The following is a 20,734-nucleotide window of genomic DNA, read 5'->3' as shown; positions in this document are numbered from 1 at the left end:
CTCTGGATACTACGGGTCAATAGAAATGATGTTAAATGACTTGGAATACGATATTTATTCATTATTTTAATTGACTTCTGTCGAAAGTTCTGCCAATAACTATGTGTTTAATTGTGTTTTTTTAAATATTTTAATATTATATCAAATATTTTATTTAATTAACAAGTTTGATCCTCCCATTGAAATAAACTCATTAAGGCGGATCGAATTATTCATGAGCGCGAGGGCATTACGTGACTCCGTAAAGCGCAGCGCGTTACGTATGGACGGACTCCTAGCAACCATCATGGCGCCGAGGAAGCTTTGGAGCGGTGCTGCAGGGAGCGAGGGCGGTGTTTTGGTTTTTTGGTAGTTTGTAGTTTTAATCTGAGGGACTTATGTGATTATTGTAGCTGGTAATGTTGTGATGAATGTGTTTGCAGTAACATACCGTGCACAGTACACGCGGTGGTCTTCTGAGCATGGGATACTTGGCTGAATTTCCAGTCATGGATGCAAAGCGAGGTAACGGTAAAGAGCTGAATAAGCAGCCTGGCTAGCACTGGCTAACCGTTAGCTAGCAGTCTAATCCAGCTGTAGAGACGGCGGTGCTTATATTGCTCTATAAAGCTTTATTTTCGAGTTATGGATTGAATTAAGGCAATTTTACGTCTGATAATTATAGTTCTCCTTTCGCAGCATTCTGCCATGGCTCGACTGGAAATCTAACAAATCAGCACATTGTTAAAGAGCACATGCTGTCCCATTATAAAAAGATATATTCAGCAAAAGGTAAGATGTCTTCCTAATAATCAGAATGATATTACTGTTGTTGTTGTTTTTGTTGTCAATAATAAGAATAAAACCAGTGCTGTCATTTTACTAACGCAATGCTCTCTTTAGGTCATGACTTTGACTCTGATATTGATTTCTCCTGCCCATCCCTAATTCTTTTGCACATTTTCTTTCCACATCTAGCTGTAGTGGACTGTACAGTACCTAAAAGCATGTGTCGTAACGTAAAATGTAAGTACAAGCTCCCACTTCACTCCTGTCCATTACAGCAAAAATGTCTAAAAATGCCAACAAAAACACCTTCTCTTCTGCTTGTGTGTACAGACATCGACCAAAAGCGGCGAGAGCAGCTAAAACAGAATGGATCTGAAAGTGCACAATCAGTAAGGTCCCTTTCACAGAAGAGCATCAGGTTGAATACCATGACTTCATGCTCATCCAAACATGTAAGAGAATTTCCTTACGTACCCAAATTTCACTTAAATGTGTGAAAATATGCTTTCTGTATGAAGGTTCTGATGTCAGGATTACAGCTGCTTCTCCCTTCCTATACAGACAAGACCCTCTGTTAGAGGTGAAGAGGGTACCCATTTCAATCTGGGGGGCTCCGTCACATCCTCGCCTAGATTCAACACATCATTCCATTTTAAGCAAATTGCATATTCCTCCAAGATGACTGCAAGTTCCCAAAACTGTCGACCTGCGTCAGAATTAAGTTACAGGAGCCCGAATTCTCATTGGCATCACTTTACGCCCTCGTGTACCGCATCATCAAGTCAGAAGTTTAAAAGCTTCCAAGATCCCACGCAAAAAACCTACAGTGGTGACATTCTGCTTAAACATGCTCATCATTTTACTCAAGAAAAACCATTCACTCCGAGGACACTGAAATCAGACTGCAAGTCCACACTGTCCTCCTATCGCTATTACACACCTGCTAGTCGGAAAGGAGCAGAAGAAAAGACCCCATCTAAATTTCATCGACAAGAAACTTACCATGGAAGGTACCGTATTTGTTCCAGTCTAGAGCAGAGATTTTTATTTTTTGGAAAGATCCTTGTCCGTGTCCTTGTGAGAATTTTGTTTGTTTGTTTGTGCATGAAAAAACTGTACTTTATTTACATGTATGGCATTTAGTAGAATGACTTACAGAAGTGCTTTGCTGTTTACTCAGAAAATATCCCTAGATAGTGTGAATAGGCTAGACTCAAAAGATGTACTGTATGTCCAAATGTTTGTGGACATCCCTTCTATTGAATGCATTCAGCTAATTTAAGGGGGAAAGTTACTCCAACAAAAACAGTATATTCTTTTTGTATTATATATAAATACCCTTGGTTTTGAAGAAACAGTGAATGAGAGAGTGTCCACATACTTTTTTCCATGTAGAGTTCCTTTAACCTTTTAAATCCAAAAGTCAGGCAATTAGTGCTGTTGTAGGCTGATGTTACATCATTAGATGTTCTCTGTCTCCACAGCACACACAACAAGCGAGGATCATCAGTAGGTCAGGACTCACCCCATGTAAGTTTGCTGAACTATTGTTTTGCTACCATGCAGGTGATCAACATGTTGATCAAATATGACGATGTATTACAAAAGTACTGAAATTATCTTCTTTTCTTTTAACAGCCATACAGCTTTGAACATGAATGGTCTGATGAAGAGTCAAATGTATTTGGACATACATACAGCACAGCAAATAAGTATAGAGACAGTGATTTTCTTCTTTCCTCCTCAAGGTAAAATGCTCCTTCCTTTACATTGTAGTGGTATACTGTAGTATGAACGGTGTGACTTAACTTGCTTACAGAGTAAATTGCTGTTTGCGGTTTGCAGGGTGTCACCAGATGGAATGAGGTCCCCCATAATGAAAAAAGTGACAGCAGAGTAAGAAGCATCTCGTATCAGTACATGTTTTAGGCTTTTTCAGATTGTGTTGCCCCTGAAGTATGGAATTAACACCCTTTGTATGTATGTGTGTGTATATGTGTATGTGTATATATATATATATATATATATATATATATATATATGATCATGTTTTAGTGACTTTTAAAGTTCTGTGTGTAGACGTTTGTTCTGATCTTTTTCATTAGGGAGGAAGAACTAATGTACCTGGAGTTTATTACTGATGTAACAAATGAGATTTTAGCACGGGGGATCTACTCTGACAGGTTTTTATACTTTTTTTTAAACTATTTGAACCCTCTGTTTGCAGTTACCCTTGAGAACTTTTAAAACTGGGCTTCATTAGTATTTAAAATGTTTTCTATATGTTGTTCCAGGGTTCTGGACCGTGTTTTTGAACGCCATGTTGATATGAATAGACATCGATTAGAGAAGGTGGGTACTCTTGAGACAGATTGTAAAATTATTATTTTTTATTATTTATACAAGATATTGTAAAAAGCTATTGGTAAATAACCAAATACTGAGACAACAGGGACATCTAAATATTAACTTTTTAGCTAAATAGAAGCTCCTCTTGTTTCTGTTGTTGATATTGATGAGCATGGTGTCCAGACGCATTTCTTAAAATCTCTGTCCACCCTTCACCCTTAAGTACTTTTGGGCTTATGCTAGTCGAGCTAACGGCTTTCAAACGTTGATGTCAAATTTCGCAATGCCTAAAAGGGACCTAAATTCAGTGTGGATTACAGCACGCTTTCTAACAACTAGCTTTCTTTATTTAATCCCTCACACAGACTTTAAACTGGTTTTGAGCCATTAAATGAAAAGCTGAAAGTAAAAATAATCAAACTTTTTTTTAACATTCCCATGACCTCAAAATTACTGCACCCTACTGATAAGGCTAAAAAGGTCGGTGACAACCATCTGCAAGTTAACTGTGGAATGTCAGTGTTTTCAAAAAAAAAAAAAAAAGCTGTGTCCGAAACTGTGCCCTGTTCACTATATAGTGCACTACTGATTCTGAATTTTTCTGAATTAGTTTCTGAATTTTGTACTGGTGTCCATTTTACCCACCTTTACTAAAACACATCTCAAAATTCTTTAACATTGCTGGGAAGCCCTTGCTGTGTGTGGGGGCATTGTCCTCCTAAAAAGTCTGTCCCCTTGGCAAAACGTCAACGATTCAAAATAAAAGTCAGCGATCTCTCATCTACACTACGCAAAAGTAGCCTCTGAGAGCTATTTTATAGGGCAGCTGGGAAGCTTTTACACCCTCTTGTGGCAGTGGCAGGACGCAGTGTCTAATCAGACCACACCTGAGACATAACTGCAGGCCAAAATCTGACACTTCTATCTTGGCATGATCTTTTTGTCAGTGAGTGAATGTGTGGACGTGGCCTTAATGATGTGAAAGACCTTAAATAAAAAGAAAATAAAAATATCCTGGCAATCAGTTCATACATTCCTTGTTCTTTTAAGGAGCCCATAACATTGTTCATCTTTGTTATTCTTTATTATAAGGACAAAATGCGCCACCTCCTGGATGTTCTCCGGAATGATCTGCAAAGTCCCCCTGCTGCTCCCGTCACCACTCTTGAGAAAGAGGACAAGGACAGTTTTTTGTTTCCTAGACACAAGTATTCAAGCCTTGGGCAAGAGCTGACATTTGTGACTACAGATGACACTAGGCCTCTGTCTTGCACAGACTTTGATAAGGGTGAAGAGAAACCTGGAAGAGAAACTCCCTCTTTACACTCCACACCAGTAAACAGCAGTGTCTCTGAGAGTGCTGGGCCGTTTAGACGACAAGATGAAGAAGACAATACAGACTTGGAGTTTGATCACAGAGAAAGTAAAGCAGTATCCCCGAATTTGGAAAACCAGCAAATGAACGAAGAAGACGAACATCAAAACTGTGAGCTGACGGCTGATGATGAGCTGGTGAAAGAGCTTGACGAGCTTGGAAGGAACATGACCGAGTCCCTGAGTGTGTCTGAGACACATGGCTCACGAAAGTCTGTTGAACAAGACTCAACAATACTTAGTGATGATGAATTTTAAGCTGTATGTTGGTATTCAGCTGCCTTTCCAAGGGCAAAGCAAGGCAATGAAGCTGTAGAATTTCCTAAGTATTTTTCATCTGATACTGAATTCTAGTTTTAGATAAAAGTGGAAAATTCAATGTGATGGCACATGATGGGCTGGACACAGAGCTTTCACAATACCCCCTCCTATGTTGGTTAAAACTGATTACTACAAAATTACCACCAAAAGTGAGGAGAATCCTTTTGAATTTATTTTGCATTTACTACAAATTATCCCTTGTATTTGTCCTCTGCTCATCATATAGAGTAGTTAGTTTCCACTAAACATTTCATAAATATACAGTACAGTGCTCTCCATATGTATTTGGACAGTGGCAGTACATGGTGGAATGGTTTGTTCTGTGTTCTAGTACATTGAATTTTAAATGATTCAATTATTTTGCATCTCAGCTGTTCTTGGGCAAAGGAGTTTAATGTCTTTTCTGTATTACTGTTTAAAATGGGTGCTAAAAGGGTCTGGATTGTTTGAGCCGTTTGCTCTAGATCTCAGTCAAATCATTCTGCACTTTAAACCTTGTCCATGTGCAGAGCCAAATCCTAAAACAAGTCACTGTCCAAATACTTCCAGATAAAACTGAGTAGCATAACATATTATACATATAGATAAATGGCAGATTTATAGAAAATGGTATAATTTACACTACTTGAAGTAAGGCTGTTGATTCTATGGTTTTATGTTTACAGTACAAAATTAACTTACTGTAACACAGTTTGTCAACAAGTATCCGACAAGTTTTATATTGACACTGTCCATTTATTTTGGTCCCTTCATCCTTTGTTGTGCTGAAATGATAGAAATTGAAAAAATGGAAAGGTGTTTTCATTTCTAATTAGTTTTGTTTGTTTGTTTGTTATTTTGGTCAGCAGTGATTATACAGTATGTCCAGCAGAATGTACACATCTCAGAGACTAAACACAATGTTGTAATGTATTGCTCAGTGGTTAATGGGGGCAGTGGCACCCGAACCGGTTTTGATAGTATAGAGCAGTAGCTGCCTACTAATAATCAAGACAGCTCTGTGTGGTTAGTTCAGTAAACTGGTGGAACCGATTCATAATTGAATCAAACGTTTTGTAGCATCTACAGAGTGTTTACATCTGTTTAATAAAAGCTAATAACACAAAAACATTGTTTAGAGATGAAGCTCTTTAATTCACACCATTAGCCAGATTAACAGAATTAGACAAACTTCTGTAAGAATCCAGGGTGTGGATTTAAATTATGTGGCTAAGATGAGGAAGGCAGCTTTGTGAAATACCCTCCCAGAAGTTCACAGTTTCCTTTGTGAGAGAGATATGAGAAAGATGATCCTTAAATCTGGCCTTAACTAAGAAATAATGCTTTAAAAAAATTAAAAAGGCTTCCCATACTTGTAATGATGTTTTTAATATTACCAGCCCACTCTCTTACTAGATTGCACATTTAAATCATACAATCATTTTAACATTGTTGTTTTATTGACAAACATACTCATATTCATACATAATAATAATAATGTAAAATTCATACTGTATTATAAAATACATTTGTAAAACGCTTTGAACTCCTTCCTAGCTTATTCATGTGTATGCTGTCATATCGAGGTCAAAAAGTTTTGGCACCCTTTTTGTTTCATTGACCATCAGAAGGGTAACGAATCATCTGGCGCTCGATTCATTTAAACGGACAGAAACGGGAAGAATCGGTTCGCTAAACTGAATCGAAGTTCCCATCGCCTCCAGTCTGCCTGCGCGGCATTCCAGCCGTGTGATGTAAGGCACACCACTCCAAAGATCTGCTGTACAGCCTTAAACGAACACACTCTCTGTGCACATCCTGCTGGCGTGGACAGACACATGTACGTAAGAGTTGCGTGCGTTGTTTCGACGCGGTTTAGGTAGGAAACCCCACACGTTTACTCTCTTTCGGGCAGTGAAAATAGACCCGCGGATGAATCCGCCTAGGAGAAGGTCCAACCGGAAATGAAGTATGGGAGCCGCAGCCAGTGTGACCTGGGAGTCTAACATGCGGGGTTTCACACAAACTTCGAGCGTTTTGGACTTCTTTTGCAACTCCCCAGTCGTCTTAAAACCTGGCTCAGATTGTAAACTCAATGGTTGTGAACGGCAGGACGTTTGTATGGTAAGTGGGTGTAGTGATAGCTGCCGTTAGTCAACACAAGCACACTTTAACGGGAGTTAGCTAGCTAATGTACTCAGCCATTACGCTGGCTAGCTCGGAATTAGCTTCGACGGGATTTAACGTGGCTATCGTTAGTTTTCTGGGGGAGAAGGGCTTCTTAATGCGAGACGGATCAAGTGCAGCAGCTTCTTTAATGCAAACAAAAGTTTCTGAGCTCTGGAAAGCGCTGGTTTCAGTCAGGCTCAGCATGAGGCGAGTTTGTTTTCGCTGCTCCCGTGATTCAGTTGCTTCAGACCCAGCCACTTGTTGATGTGTGTGTGTGTGTGTGTGTGTGTGTGTGTGTGTGTGTGTGTGTGTGTGTTAACAGACAGGTTAAACTAATACAACCAGGAGGAAATATCTTTTATACTGGAAATGATAAACAAACTGAAGGTAAACAAGGTCTACATCAGAAGGTAGCTAGTGGAGTTATGGGGGTATGCAGCGATGGCAGAGAGCATACTGTAAATACCCCCCCCCCTCTCTCTCTGTCTCTCTCTGTCTCTCTCTCTCTCTCTGTGTCTCTCTCTCTGTGTCTCTCTCTCTCTCTCTGTGTCTCTCTCTCTCTCTGTGTCTCTCTCTCTCTCTCTGTGTCTCTCTCTCTCTCTGTGTCTCTCTCTCTCTCTCTGTGTCTCTCTCTCTCTCTCTGTGTCTCTCTCTCTCTCTCTGTGTCTCTCTCTCTGTCTCTCTCTCTCTCTGTCTGTCTCTCTCTCTGTCTCTCTCTCTGTCTGTCTCTCTCTCTCTGTCTCTCTGTCTCTCTCTCTGTCTCTCTCTCTCTCTGTGTCTCTCTGTCTCTCTCTCTCTCTGTCTCTCTCTCTCTGTGTCTCTCTGTCTCTCTCTCTCTCTGTCTCTCTCTCTCTCTCTCTCTCTCTCTCAGTCTCTGACATTGCTGCTGATTATCTGACTAATAGGTTAAACACTCATTGTTTGCTGTCCCCGCCAAAGACAAGTAAAGTAGCAAGTATTTAGAGACTGAACTCGTTTCAATAATGACCACAATTTATTAAATTCTTATTATTGACATGAAAAATGTATTCAGTGTATGCAACACATTATTAAATCGAGGGAACTATTTCTTTTATTTAAATTATTGGGCAAATTTGCTTAAGTCCTGTTTTATTTTTCTACCCTGATACTTTAAGGACTCTTCTTGGTCATCCTCGTTGTTAAAGCAGCCCTCGGTTTTAATGAAATCCCAGCACGTGCAACTATTCAGGCTTTGCCTTTTAGCACAGTTATGGAGTAAGATTGTCAGCATGGATTTGTAGTTGAATGAGGAAATCATGCTGAAAGTTTAAACTGCCTCCATTACGCTTTTTCTTCCCAAATCAAGGATAATGTGATCCGTAAAAAGATCTATAGGCTACTATATGCTTTCTGTAGAACTGCATAGCACTGTAATCTACGGTCACATAATATCTATATAGTGTGTGTGTGTATTATAGTAATGTTCTGTAGTAAACTGCAGTAGCTGTCCACTGGTGATACTGTAGGAAATCCAGTATCTATATATGTAGGAATACAGTAGACGTTTCTGTAGAATCACTGCTGATCCTTTTCATAAGAGTAGGAAGAAGCTGGTGTGCAATGACTGTAATTTGCCTGCCTCTGTGATTCTGTACTGCAGCAGTGTTTAGTGATCAGTAATGTATCAATTCTAGGCTGGTGGCAGTACTGGATGTTTTTGTGTATGCCAGTCAATATTAGTTATATAAATGTGTATGAAATGTAGAAATGTGCATTTAGTCATCTTGTATCGCAGAGAAGGTTATCATTTATTTGATTTATTTGTGAAGGATTACATGTAAATAAAATTCAGGCTAAATCTAATCCTATGTCCAATGCTGGTAATGTATATTTTCACAATTACCTGCTGATACCTATACAGTTCTGATATCATTGTGTATTTTTTTTTTTTTTGTGGTGATGCTCACCTGGTTAGGCCGATTGGTTCATAATTTACAGTCACAGTGGTGCTGAAATGGCTTAATTAGGTGCATTTCAGTAATCTGTTCAGGCATTCAGTCAAATCACTGCCCTTCTGACTGAGACTATACTCTAGGACTCAGGATCAACAGATTGGACATATATGTGTATTAATTATATATGATTGTGGACATAAATGACTACACTATTCCTGCTGTCCTGAATGTCATCTAAGGCTGTACCCATAAGAATGCCTTCTAACCTATTTTGCCCTGATTACTTTTTTTCCCTCCAGTGATCCATGTAATTGCCTTATGGAGATTGGCACGCAGTTTGTTGCCAATGGCTTAAGGTTGAAGTGAAGCTGCGGAGTGACTCATTCTGACCACGGAGGTACCTGTTACTGGTGAAACATGCCCTTACCATTCGGATTAAAACTTAAGAGAACGCGAAGATACACCGTCTCCAGTAAGAGCTGCCTGGTCACACGCATACAGCTGCTTAATGGCGAATTTGTTGAGTTCACGCTTTCTGTGGAGAGCACAGGCCAAGAATGTCTGGACGCAGTTGCTCAGAGACTCGAGTTACGAGAGGTATGTATTGTTTTCTGCTAAAATATGATTTAAATGTGTTTTACTCAACACTGGGTTCATCTCTGTACACATACTTTGTCTAACTGCAGTTTAGTTGCATGCAATACAATTCAAAGGGCTTAAATAGGAGGGTGTTAATGCAGAATGCAGCGTGACCTGTATTGTTTAGTCCAGAAGACTGCAGTTCATTTTAATATCTAGGAAGTGTTCATTATTGTCCGATAATTAATAGTAGTTGGTGGTTTATTTCAGTACTTCCGTACAATTACCCAGAATAAACACACACACACACACACACACACACATACAAATAAATGTCATAGAATCAGTAGGAAATTAAACAAAAACAACAACATTGACCAAAAATGTGTAGACTAAGGCTTTACCTTATTTTGCCAACCCTGTTTTACTTGGAACTAAATCGGCAGCCCTTTAACTGGAAGGTTGAGACAAAACATTTAATACTGATCATACTCCAGTAATTGACTTTTAGGTTCTGCTGGGAATATTGAATTTGTCTACAATACCTCATTGTGTAGTAGGCAAGTCATGCTGCCATTAGACTAAACAGGGTGGGACCATGTTTTCCCAAATACTTGCATGAGCCAAGATTTTTTTAACATCATAATATACAGGCATTTGCTTTCGCGTGTCACATGTGGTAGGGACACCAAAAGGAGCTGCACAGTCTTTGGCCGAGAGGCATTGAAAAGGCAGTTCTTTCTAGCGAAAGTGACGGAGTCTGTTTCTAAGCAACATGCCAACCACATAGACTCATGACTGGGTTTCTTCTCTATGAAGTTCTAGACACATTCACCACTGCTACAAGGAAAAAAAAATAGATCATAGCTAGGCATAGACACCATTTGCATCATTCTTCTTTTACTTATCCGGAATTCCAGATGAAAGTTACTGACATACGATACGTCTGTGATGGAAGCAGTTAAAATATTGTGGAATGTTTTCCAGTAAATAAATTATTTGGGAAGGTTTTCTGAATACAGAGACCTCATAAATAACCTTTATGTGGAAAGTGATCTTGGTGTTGATCCCTAAATATTTCCGTTGCTCTGCATTTTCCAAAACAAAAGTGCAGTATTCTCCCTTACCCTGTGAGCCTAACGGATGTTCTGATCGTTCTGCAGATAACGTATTTCAGCCTCTGGTACTTCAACAAACAAAACCAACAGAGGTGGATCGATTTAGAAAAGCCACTGAAGAAACAGCTTGACAAGTATGGACTGGAGCCCACCGTTTACTTTGGAGTCGTGTTCTATGTGCCGACTGTGTCCCAGTTACAACAAGAGATAACCAGGTGACTAATATGCTAGAAATGGTTTGCTCTTGGGCATAGTTCAGATATGGGCATAACCTCTAATATTTCACCTTTGTTTCACCATTAAAATTACAAATAATATAATTCAATAGAATTGAACATTTTAATAATGCTTTCATTTCCTCCTCTTCCACAGATACCAGTATTACCTCCAGCTGAAGAAAGATATTCTTGAAGGCAGGATTCCTTGCTCAATTGAACAGGCAATCCGTTTGGCTGGTTTGGCTGTACAAGGTATCCTGACCATACATTTAGGACTTCTGTCTTGTTGTTGACATCGTTTCATGCTTAGGCTTGATTTAGGTTAAATACCGTACCTTATTAAATCATGTGGCTGGCTGTATCTTAAGTATGCCTCTGCGTATTAGGACACTGATCATTAGGCTAATCACATTGGAGCACTATTGGGTGCATTGAGCTAGCTAGCCCTGCAAGCTTGTCATTTCTGGCTACAGTTTTTGTCCAGGAGAAGAATCTCAAACACTGCTGGCAAAGATATATCTGGCAGCGCAACTTACTGGCCTGGTGTTAACATAGCAGAGTAACTGACATCACTCACTGTTACAGCCAGGTCTAAACTGCTGCCCCCTTGTACATCTCGCATAGGGGGAAAGAATGCTACTGTTACGCACTGACTCTCTCGAACGTTGATCACGGTTTGCACAGTCAGAGTGTCCTTTGCGTTGGTGTGATTTGGGTCAAATAGATCAGGTGTTTAACACAGGCTATTTTTGTGTATTAGCAATGCTGTGCATGGAAGCTTATAGCTGTGCTAATTCTTTGGATTGTCAGCATAGCTTGAGCACATTTCTAACAGGATGACAGGAATTGCTGTTAATGTTGGACTACTATGGTTACAAAGGCTAAATTGGTGTCCTTCAATACGTAATATTTCATTGGGGTTTTAAAGTGGTGCAGCTTCTGTTTGCGTCTAGAGACTGTGTCTTTAAGAACTTGCAACATGCAGGAAAATAACATTTTGCAGTCTAGTAACATTTTGTATACTTGTTTCATTCATGTATAATATAATGTATTAAATAAATTTGTCTCTTTTTTTTGGGGCCTAGCTGACTTTGGGGATTTCAATCGCTATGACTCCCAGGAATTTCTCCAGAAATTTGTGCTTTTCCCAATCGTAAGTTTTTTTTATTTTTTATTTTTTATTTATACTGATATTGTTCAATATTGTATTATGCAGTGTTAACCAGTGGTCAGTAGCTTATTCAGTAACTCCCTTTGTATTTGTTTTCTTCCCTTCCTCTAGGAATGGATTCAAGATGAGAGGGTTGTTGAAGAAGCCACTCAAAAAGTTGCCCTGCTTTATCAAAGCTATCGGTGAGAACTTCCTCCGACACCCACCTGCGCTGTTTGAAGTTAGAGTTTATTATTTTGTTTACTTTTTTGCTTTCAAAGAATAAGAATGGACACTGGACGTCCTTTTCCTTCAGTTCTGTCAGGAAGCTTTATAATGCCGTCATCTGGCACCTGTTAGCAGTTCCACTTCAGAACCATCTGCTGACTCACTGACTTTGATTTACAGCCAGGCAGATGAAAAGCAACCTCACATATGTTTAATCAAGTACATTATTCAGGGTTTTTTTTATATCTGTTTTTGCCTTTGGTCTTGTTTGTTTATTTATGGTTGTATTACAGCTTTATTGTGATGTGTATTATACATTATGGATAACTGGGTAGATAGTAGTAATGATAATGTACATTAAACAAGGTCAACGCTGTCTATTATAATGGTCTATGTCTGTTTCAACTACCACTCGCACCCACAGAGGCCTTCCCATCCCAGAAGCAGAAATGTTGTACATGCAAGAGGTGGAAAAAATGGAGGGTTATGGTCAAGAAAGTTTTCAGGCGAAGGTAAACTGGTATTTTGATTCACTATAAAACCAAACTGTTATTACTAATAATATGAAACTTATAGTGAGTAAAGGTTGTGCAATATTGGCAAGTAAGCACATTTTGTTATTTAAATGAATATTTTGCTTTGCACATACTACCACACAGGATAGCCAGGGTGCAGACATACTCATTGGGTCCTGTCTGGATGGAATATTTGTCAAGCACAAAAACGGCCGGCCACCTCTCTTATTCCGGTATGCTTACTGGATATAATCTAGTCATGTTTATGCATGCCTGTGTATTTCCCATGAATTAATTTGGGTACATTAATGTAACCATGACTGCTTTGTCTGACCTTCCCCCCCCCCCCCATGTAGGTGGAACGACATTAATAACATGACTCATAATAAGTCTTTCTTTGCCCTGGAGCTGGCCAACAAAGAGGATACCATCCAGTTTCAGACTGTAAGTCTTGTAATGGTTCTGGTGCTTCCATTAATTATCCCAAACATTTCCAAATCTTTCTTTCTTTTTTTTTTCTCTCCCCCACTCAGAATAGCTCAATGCTTGCATGCCTGTGTGTTTGCATGCATATGTAATGTCTGTGTGTCTACATGCACATAAAAAGAATGCAGTGTACAAAACTTTAAAACATAGTTCGCTGTTCAGGACTCAGTAGAATAGAGCCTTGTTAAAGGTGCTAGTGATTCTTGATTATGTTTGTGTGGTTAATGTGTTCCTTGTCTATTTCAGGAGGACATGGAGACTTCCAAATATGTGTGCAGAATGTGCCTGGCACGGCACAAGTTTTATAAGATTAACAAGAGCAGTCTGTAAGTGTGGAATCCAGTCAATCCCGTTAGTTAGTTAGTGTGTGTGTGTACGTCACTTTTAGTGGCTTCATCCCTGTCCCTTTCCTGTCTCCAGAGAGGAATCTGATGCCCCACCTTCTGAGGGCTCCCAGAAGTCCATTCTCACTCTTTCATTTCCTCGCTTTCCAATGCTCTCTCGTCCCTCTCTGCCTTCTAACAAGGGGTGAGCAAGACTGCTTTAGCAGTCCCCAATGCTTTTTGCTCAGGGGCCTTCGAGTAGCACAGCTGCCCAGAACATTTGTAGACATTTCATCCCCTCTATCTGTCATGTGCAAGTCTGGAAATATGTGAAAATCATGGCCAGTCTATTGAAAAATGATCTGATACAGAAAAACATCAGCTGTGGCAAAGGGAACTGTTTTAAAGGGAAGTAATATTTCAGGAATAAATGGCCAACCAGAAAAATCCCTATCCTATTTCATTCTTCCAATTAGGCCTTTTCTGTCTTCATATTTCATCCTTTCTCCAACCCCCTTTTTGAAAGAAATCTGTTTTATAATGTGGATTTAATTAACCTGTACCACCTCCACCACTCTGTCAAAGTGTACAGCAGACACACTTTTTTTCCTAAGTTGTTCCTGGAAAACCTGGTGTTCCCTCAGCTGTCATAGAGGGTTACATTTGATGGCCTGCTCTCTGGTTTGTTTCACCCTCACTTTTTTCCTTCTTCTTGACAGCCAAACTCAACCTGCCCCCGTGAACCCAGTCAGACAGCGCTCCTCCACAAGAATGTCTCTGGTAGGCACGATCGAAATAATTCATTGCCTAGACTGCTTTTTAATGCTTGGCATGCTATTTTCACCATGGAAACAGCTGCTGGTCTGGTTATGTTCATGCGATTTTGTCTTTGGAACATATATTGAGCTCAGAAAGTGAACAGTGGTGCTCTTGTTTTTGCTGTAGCCCAAGCCTCAGGCCTACATGATGCCGCCACCTCAGTTACACTACAATGGCCACTACACAGAGCCTTACACGTCCTCTCAAGGTAAGATATAAATGATAAGTGCATTGTAACCTTAATTGGGGGATTTTGTTTGTTCAAGGTGTGAACCTGATTTCAAATTCTTGCTTTTACAGACAACCTTTACATGAACAGTCAGAATGGATACTACTACCATTCTCAGACCAGCCTGGACCGTTCCCCCCACGAATACAATGGAAGGATCCGGAATGGCAGTGTGTACAGCGCACACAGCACCAGCTCTCTCAACAACCCCCAGCACTACCTGCAGCCATCACCCATGTCCTCTAACCCTAGCATCACTGGTAGTGATGTCATGCGCCCCGATTACGTGCCCTCTCATCGCCACAGTGTCCTTATTCCTCCCTCTTACCGAGCTACACCGGACTACGAGACAGTGATGCGACAAAAGAACCGCGGTGTGATTCCAGCAGCAGAGCGCCAGAGCCACTCCATGAGGAACCTCAACATTGGCAACTCATACGCCTATAGCCGTCCCGATCCGCTGGTTTACAGCCAGCCTGAGATTCGAGAGCATGGCACAGCCCAGTACAATCTTAACTACAGCTTCCACAGCCCCTCGCCCTACCCTTATCCCACTGAAAGACGGCCTGTGGTTGGTGCTGTTAGCGTGCCTGAGCTTACCAATGTGCAGCTGCAGCAGGCCCAGGACTATCCTGCCCCCAACATCATGAGGACTCAGGTTTACCGACCACCTCCTCCATATCCTTACTCTCACCCCCGGCCGGCAAACAGTACTCCAGACCTCTCTCGCCACCTCTACGTGAGCAGCAGCAACCCCGATTTAATAACTCGGCGAGTGCACCACTCGGTGCAGACTTTCCAGGAGGACAGTTTGCCAGTGGCACATTCACTCCAAGAAGTGAGTGAGCCCCTCATTACCACTCGTCACACTCATATGCAGAAGCGCAACTCCATTGAGATTGCTGGCCTGGCGTATGGCCTGGAGAACATGAGGCTGAAGGAAAGGGCAGTGTCTGTTTCTGCTGCGGACACTTCACCCCCAATCACCTCTCCTGTCGCTCCTTCAACCTCTGGTTCTGACCTTAATGTTTTTCTAGAAAGGACCAAGGCTGAAGATGGAATCTTAAAGGAGGATGTGTGCTACGGGCACAAAAAGTCACTATCTGACGCCACCATGCTGGTTCACAGCAGTGGAGAAGAAGAAGAGTTTGAGGATGATGGCGGTCGCCATACTCCACAGTCTCAGGACGCAGCTGCTGGTCCAGAGCAGCACATGACTGTTCTTGGACATCCTCTAATGGAGCAACCACCACCTGCTTATCCCTTTACTTCCAGCCTGGATCCAGTTCTTGCTGGCTCCCTAGGCTTCCAACCCCAGCCTCAGATCCGTGAGCAGGACGAGGTAGGGCCACTGTACCCGCTTAGTGAAGCTGATGCAATCCTGCCCTCGGTTTCAGAGGGGGACCTGAGCAGCCAAATCCGATCGAAGCATAAGGGTCAGTTAATCAAAAAGAGACCGGTCTCAGATGTGCCTGCTGCGAGAAGGAACGTTGATGGCCTCCCACCACCTGTGAGTGTTTCTGCTTGAATTCAAAATGGAAAAACAAATACTAAAAGCTCATGATGGTGATTGTGATGCTGTACAAGACACATGTTTGCAATAGAGATGCGACTGAATTTAGGAGTTTGATTGGGATGTGTGGGGTTTTTTTTGGTTTGCCCCCCCCCTTTTTTTTTTGTATATTAATTTATTTATTTTGCTTTTAATTTTTATTATATTCTATTGTCCAATGTGAATCTTTTACATTTCTAAAGAACCTTTACATCATACATTTCTATTACAAACATAATTCCTTAAGGCATCTCTTAAAGAACCATTTGAAGCACCTTTATTTGAGTGTTTTCAGGGGAGAAAAATATTTCTCATAATGTATTTCTGTGGTGCCAGTATAACTAATATGGTTTCAAAGAAAAATACCAAACCGATGAATGTGTCATACAAGAAGCATTATGTAAGTTTGTAAAAATACTGTCTTTAGTAGGTTTATATATTCTGAGTTGATGAACTGCACAAATATTTTACTAATATGATACTGATAGGATGTATATCAATCATTATTCTGTACTGAAAAAACAATATTGTGGTGCTTACACGGCTATTGATTAATTCATGATGGGACAGCCTATTGTAGCAGGGAAATCACATGCAGTTCAGATGTTTGTCTGGTATGAATGCAGAATACCTGGTTGTTTCTGACTCTGGGAGGGGCTGACCAGTAAGCTCTGTACCTTCGGTATGCAGTAAAACTGGTTAGCAGACATGATAGACTACATTCTGTGAAGCACTGAGAGATTCAGTATGCTGCAGTATCCTCTGCTGTATCCTAGAACGAGTAGGATCCTTTCTGAGCTATACTTTCTCTCACTCCCACCACTCTTGCACAGGGCATGAAGAAAGGCGTTCGTTCAGAGATGAAGAAGGTGGGCCCGCTGAAACTAGCGGCTCTTAATGGACTAACACTCACGCAAATGCCTTTGCCGGATGAGGGCAAGGATGAGCCAGGGAAGGCCTCCAATGATGAAAGGGTAGGGGTCCAGAACACCACTGAAATTGGTATTTTTTATTTTTATCTCCTCCATGTCTGTGAAAGCAGTGTGCAGTGTGGCGAGAGAGCAATTAAGTGGTTGTTGAAAAATTCCAAATTCTATGTATTAGATTTTTTGACAGTTGGTCTGGTTAATCTTTTTTTTATATATATCTACAGTACATGTTTGAAGTAGGCTAATTAAAATAACATTCTGCTTTTAGTGCAACCTATCATTTGCAGCACAAGCTAGCCGGGCAAGGCAGCTGTTTCCAGTGTTAAAATGGAGTTCAAAAGTGAAAGTAAAGGAGTTCAATGTAAAGACTGTAGTTTTGTTATGTATATATCAATATTTGTTCTTGATATAAATTTATATGTAAAACACATATAAAACATACAGTATATTGTTTTTATAAATTGCACCAGAAAGGCCCTTCTGGCTTTAGGATTCAGAATGCAGTTCACTTTTAAAATGCTTCAGGAAATCTAATAAGATATATAATTATACAATTATCAATATTGGAAATTCATCAATGATTGATTTTTCAATTCATAGTAGTTCTGTCTGTATGCGGGTGCTTGGCTGTGTGTTTCAGTGTAAGCTCCTTGAGCAGAAGCTGGAGCAAGGCATGGTGTTTACAGAATATGAACAAGTGCCAAAGAAGCGGCCCAACTGTGAGTGCAGCATTGCGCAGATGCCCGAAAATGCAGAACGGAATCGCTTCCAGGATGTTCTGCCCTATGATGACACCCGTGTGGAGCTTGTGCCCACAAAAGAGAATAACACCGGCTATATCAACGCCTCACACATAAAGGTAGGCACATGAACGCAGAACCATCATTCATGTCATTGTACAGTTTCTGTAGTGTGTTTATATACCTTTAACCTTTCATTCTTGCTGTCTTGCATATTTTGCAATCCAGATGTGATTTTTGCTATCGCTTAATTGGCCTAGTTAATTATCTTGCAGTCCTCTGTTCTAAGCTGAGCTCCGTTTTGTCGTATTATCAGTTCTACTGAAAGATGAAGACTAGCGCTCACCCATGGACAGAAGGTTGCTTCTCCTAAGCAGTTCTGGGCATTCATAGTGTTTTTGTTTTGCCGTCTTTGCCAGGTTACAGTAGGAGGAGAAGAGTGGAGCTACATTGCATCCCAGGGTCCCCTCTCGCACACATGCCAGGACTTCTGGCAGATGGTTTGGGAACAAGGAGTTGCCATTATAGCTATGGTTACAGCTGAAGAGGTGTGTATTTATAATCCTATTTGTGATGTCTCTTTGAACACTGGGCTTCCTGTAAGAGCTGATGATGTATTTCTCCAGTGTGTTTTTTTCCAGTTATACTTTTCTGTCTTTCTTTCCTCCTGTTGCCCTATTGTGGTCACACTGTGTTTTCTACACTTGCAGGAGGGAGGTCGCGAGAAGAGCTTCCGTTACTGGCCTCGTCTAGGCTCCCGTCACAACACAGTCACATATGGGCGTTTTAAAATCACCACACGCTTCCGCACAGACTCGGGCTGCTATGCCACAACAGGCCTGAAGATAAAACATCTCTTGACAGGCCAGGAGCGAACCGTCTGGCACTTGCAGTACACAGACTGGCCTGATCATGGCTGTCCTGAAGACTTCAAAGGCTTTCTGTGTAAGTTTTTAATACTTCTCAGTTGGATTAAATGCTAAGAAAAATGTTAAGAAAAAAAGTTCACAGTACTGTACAGTAAGTATTTTCCTACGTATCTGCATATTCTCTGAAAGTTTTTTTTTTCCAGAGCCTTACTCAAATAAAGGAAAGAAATGTTTCCATCAGTAATTAAAACAGATTAAATAGGACAGTTCTGCCTCATAGACCCCATTGATTTTAGGCTGGTGCAGAATTGGCTTAGTAAACTGCTGTAACTGCTGTGTTCTAGCATACTTGGAGGAGATTCAGTCTGTGAGGCGGCACACCAACAGCACCAGTGATCCAAAGAACACAAACCCGCCCGTGTTAGTGCACTGCAGCGCAGGGGTGGGGCGCACTGGTGTGGTCATTCTGAGTGAGATCATGGTAGCCTGTCTGGAACATAATGAGGTATATACACACGCTGTTTACTTTGGCCTTGGAATGCTCCTTTTGTCACCTTGTCATGACAAAGTCACTGTATTTGGTTGGAATGTGTGGGCTTTTTTTTTGGGGGGGGGGCCTTAAAGTTTGTATTTGAATTTTATTTATTTTGCTTTTAATTTTTATTGCATTATATTGTCCATTGTTAAATTGCTGATTGATAATCCACTCAGATTTTTCCAAAAGTTTAGCTGATTAACCTTTTCTCTTCTAGATGCTGGACGTCCCTACTGTTTTGAAGTTGCTGCGACATCAGCGCATGATAATGGTGCAAACCATTTCCCAATACACCTTCATTTACAGAGTCCTCATACAGTTTCTTAAAAACTCCAGACTTATATAAGCTCAGTGTTGGTTAAGCTGCCATCGGCACAGAAGATGTTCTTCTGTGATAACTGAAGCAGACATGGGACATCTCTCAGAGGGTGCCAAAGGACAGTGTCCCAGGAGAGTCTGAGATGGACTGGAACCCCAGATGAAGGGAGCAGTCCCCTCAGTTCCACTCCTTAGCACTTTCTCTGAGTATTAATGAAGCGGCAGAGCTCAGAAGGAGCTGGGGCAAGTATGAAGGATGTGGCGAAACCAGCATATGCTCTCTTTAATCAGTATTATTCAGAGATGTCACTGTGGAATTTTACTATATGAATACTGCTAATGAATCACAGCACTTTTACTGTAAATAGCAAATAACACTAATGCTGCATCTTTATTGTTAAATATATAACAATATTGATTGCTTTAAAAAAGTTATTTTTTCTTCTTAAGGACTATCTTGGTTGATAGTTTAGAGTGAAGGTTTACTGAGTTGAAATGAAAATTAAGGTCACAGTGTTTAAAGTTGAGTGCGGGTTTGAACGGTGAGAGCTGACATGTTAACTTTCTCAGAATTAAGTATCATAACTTTTAAGGTAAAGGGTTCTTGGAGTCAGCACTCTCAAGATTTGCATTATACATGCATTTCTTCACCGAGTAAAAAGAGTTTTGCGTGAGCGTCATGCATATTGCATAACTCAAGTTTATGTGCATATCTTAAGTTAGGATACAGCCAAAGAGAAGTTATGAGCTATATATATATATATATATATATATATATATATATCGTCGTCATCACACACAAGCCTTGTATCTCCATTTTTGCTGTGCTTTTTACTACATAATTTAAACCTGTTAGTTGTTCTTTACATTGCCAATTTTGGAGCGAATGAAGTAATAGAAATCCCTTGTAAAGTTTTCATTTTGAAGATACATAATTTGTGTGTGACGGCGTCGATATATAATCATATTTATAATGTGGCATCTTTTTTTTTTTTTTTTTTTTTTTTTTTTTTTTTTTTTAAATGCCCTTTCATCCCTGGTTATATTGTTATATATTTTTTTCTTTTTTTTTTTGTGGTATATCTAATTTATGCTACATTTTTGCCAGGATTTTAAAACTAATGCAACCAAAGAGTTGTCAAACTTGAATTGTGGAGTCTTTGAATTCAAAGACACAGCTGTTGTGTTTATGCAAACTGTTTATCCTTTAGCCACACGACGATTATGTTAATCTACCAAAGACTTTTTTT

At 40.3% G+C, this 20,734-nt stretch overlaps 2 protein-coding genes across 4 annotated transcripts; both read left to right on the top strand.

Annotated features, from left to right (window-relative positions):
* The first annotated feature begins 294 nt into the window (after window positions 1–294).
* Window positions 295–6,080, top strand: spata7 (spermatogenesis associated 7). 2 transcript variants are annotated; one of them, XM_072690320.1, is made up of 11 exons: window positions 295–510; window positions 679–771; window positions 958–1,005; window positions 1,099–1,220; window positions 1,330–1,778; window positions 2,253–2,298; window positions 2,407–2,516; window positions 2,614–2,664; window positions 2,874–2,951; window positions 3,063–3,120; window positions 4,210–6,080. In XM_072690320.1, exons 1-11 carry the CDS (start codon window positions 462–464, stop codon window positions 4,747–4,749), a joined length of 1,644 nt encoding a protein of 547 aa, XP_072546421.1. In that variant the 5' UTR covers window positions 295–461; the 3' UTR covers window positions 4,750–6,080. The 2 variants fall into 2 exon arrangements, with proteins under 2 accessions (XP_072546421.1, XP_072546422.1); XM_072690321.1 differs by having other exon boundaries at window positions 295–504; window positions 4,210–6,079.
* A 716-nt stretch (window positions 6,081–6,796) lies between these two features.
* ptpn21 (protein tyrosine phosphatase non-receptor type 21) lies at window positions 6,797–20,459 on the top strand. 2 transcript variants are annotated; one of them, XM_072690318.1, is made up of 20 exons: window positions 6,797–6,915; window positions 9,176–9,473; window positions 10,619–10,788; window positions 10,946–11,043; window positions 11,877–11,944; window positions 12,074–12,144; window positions 12,594–12,681; window positions 12,829–12,917; window positions 13,041–13,128; window positions 13,417–13,496; window positions 13,591–13,698; window positions 14,213–14,273; window positions 14,439–14,520; window positions 14,613–16,051; window positions 16,927–17,067; window positions 17,663–17,881; window positions 18,182–18,310; window positions 18,473–18,707; window positions 18,976–19,136; window positions 19,384–20,459. In XM_072690318.1, the coding sequence occupies exons 2-20, from the start codon at window positions 9,294–9,296 to the stop codon at window positions 19,510–19,512; spliced, it is 3,636 nt and encodes a 1,211-aa protein (XP_072546419.1). In that variant the 5' UTR covers window positions 6,797–6,915; window positions 9,176–9,293; the 3' UTR covers window positions 19,513–20,459. The 2 variants fall into 2 exon arrangements, with proteins under 2 accessions (XP_072546419.1, XP_072546420.1); XM_072690319.1 differs by lacking the exon at window positions 13,591–13,698.
* Window positions 20,460–20,734: the final 275 nt, after the last annotated feature.

Source organism: Salminus brasiliensis, chromosome 10, assembly GCF_030463535.1.
Source record: "Salminus brasiliensis chromosome 10, fSalBra1.hap2, whole genome shotgun sequence".
NCBI lineage: Eukaryota > Metazoa > Chordata > Actinopteri > Characiformes > Bryconidae > Salminus > Salminus brasiliensis.
The sequence above is the reverse complement of the archived record's forward strand: the minus strand, read 5'-3'. Positions and strand labels throughout refer to the sequence as shown.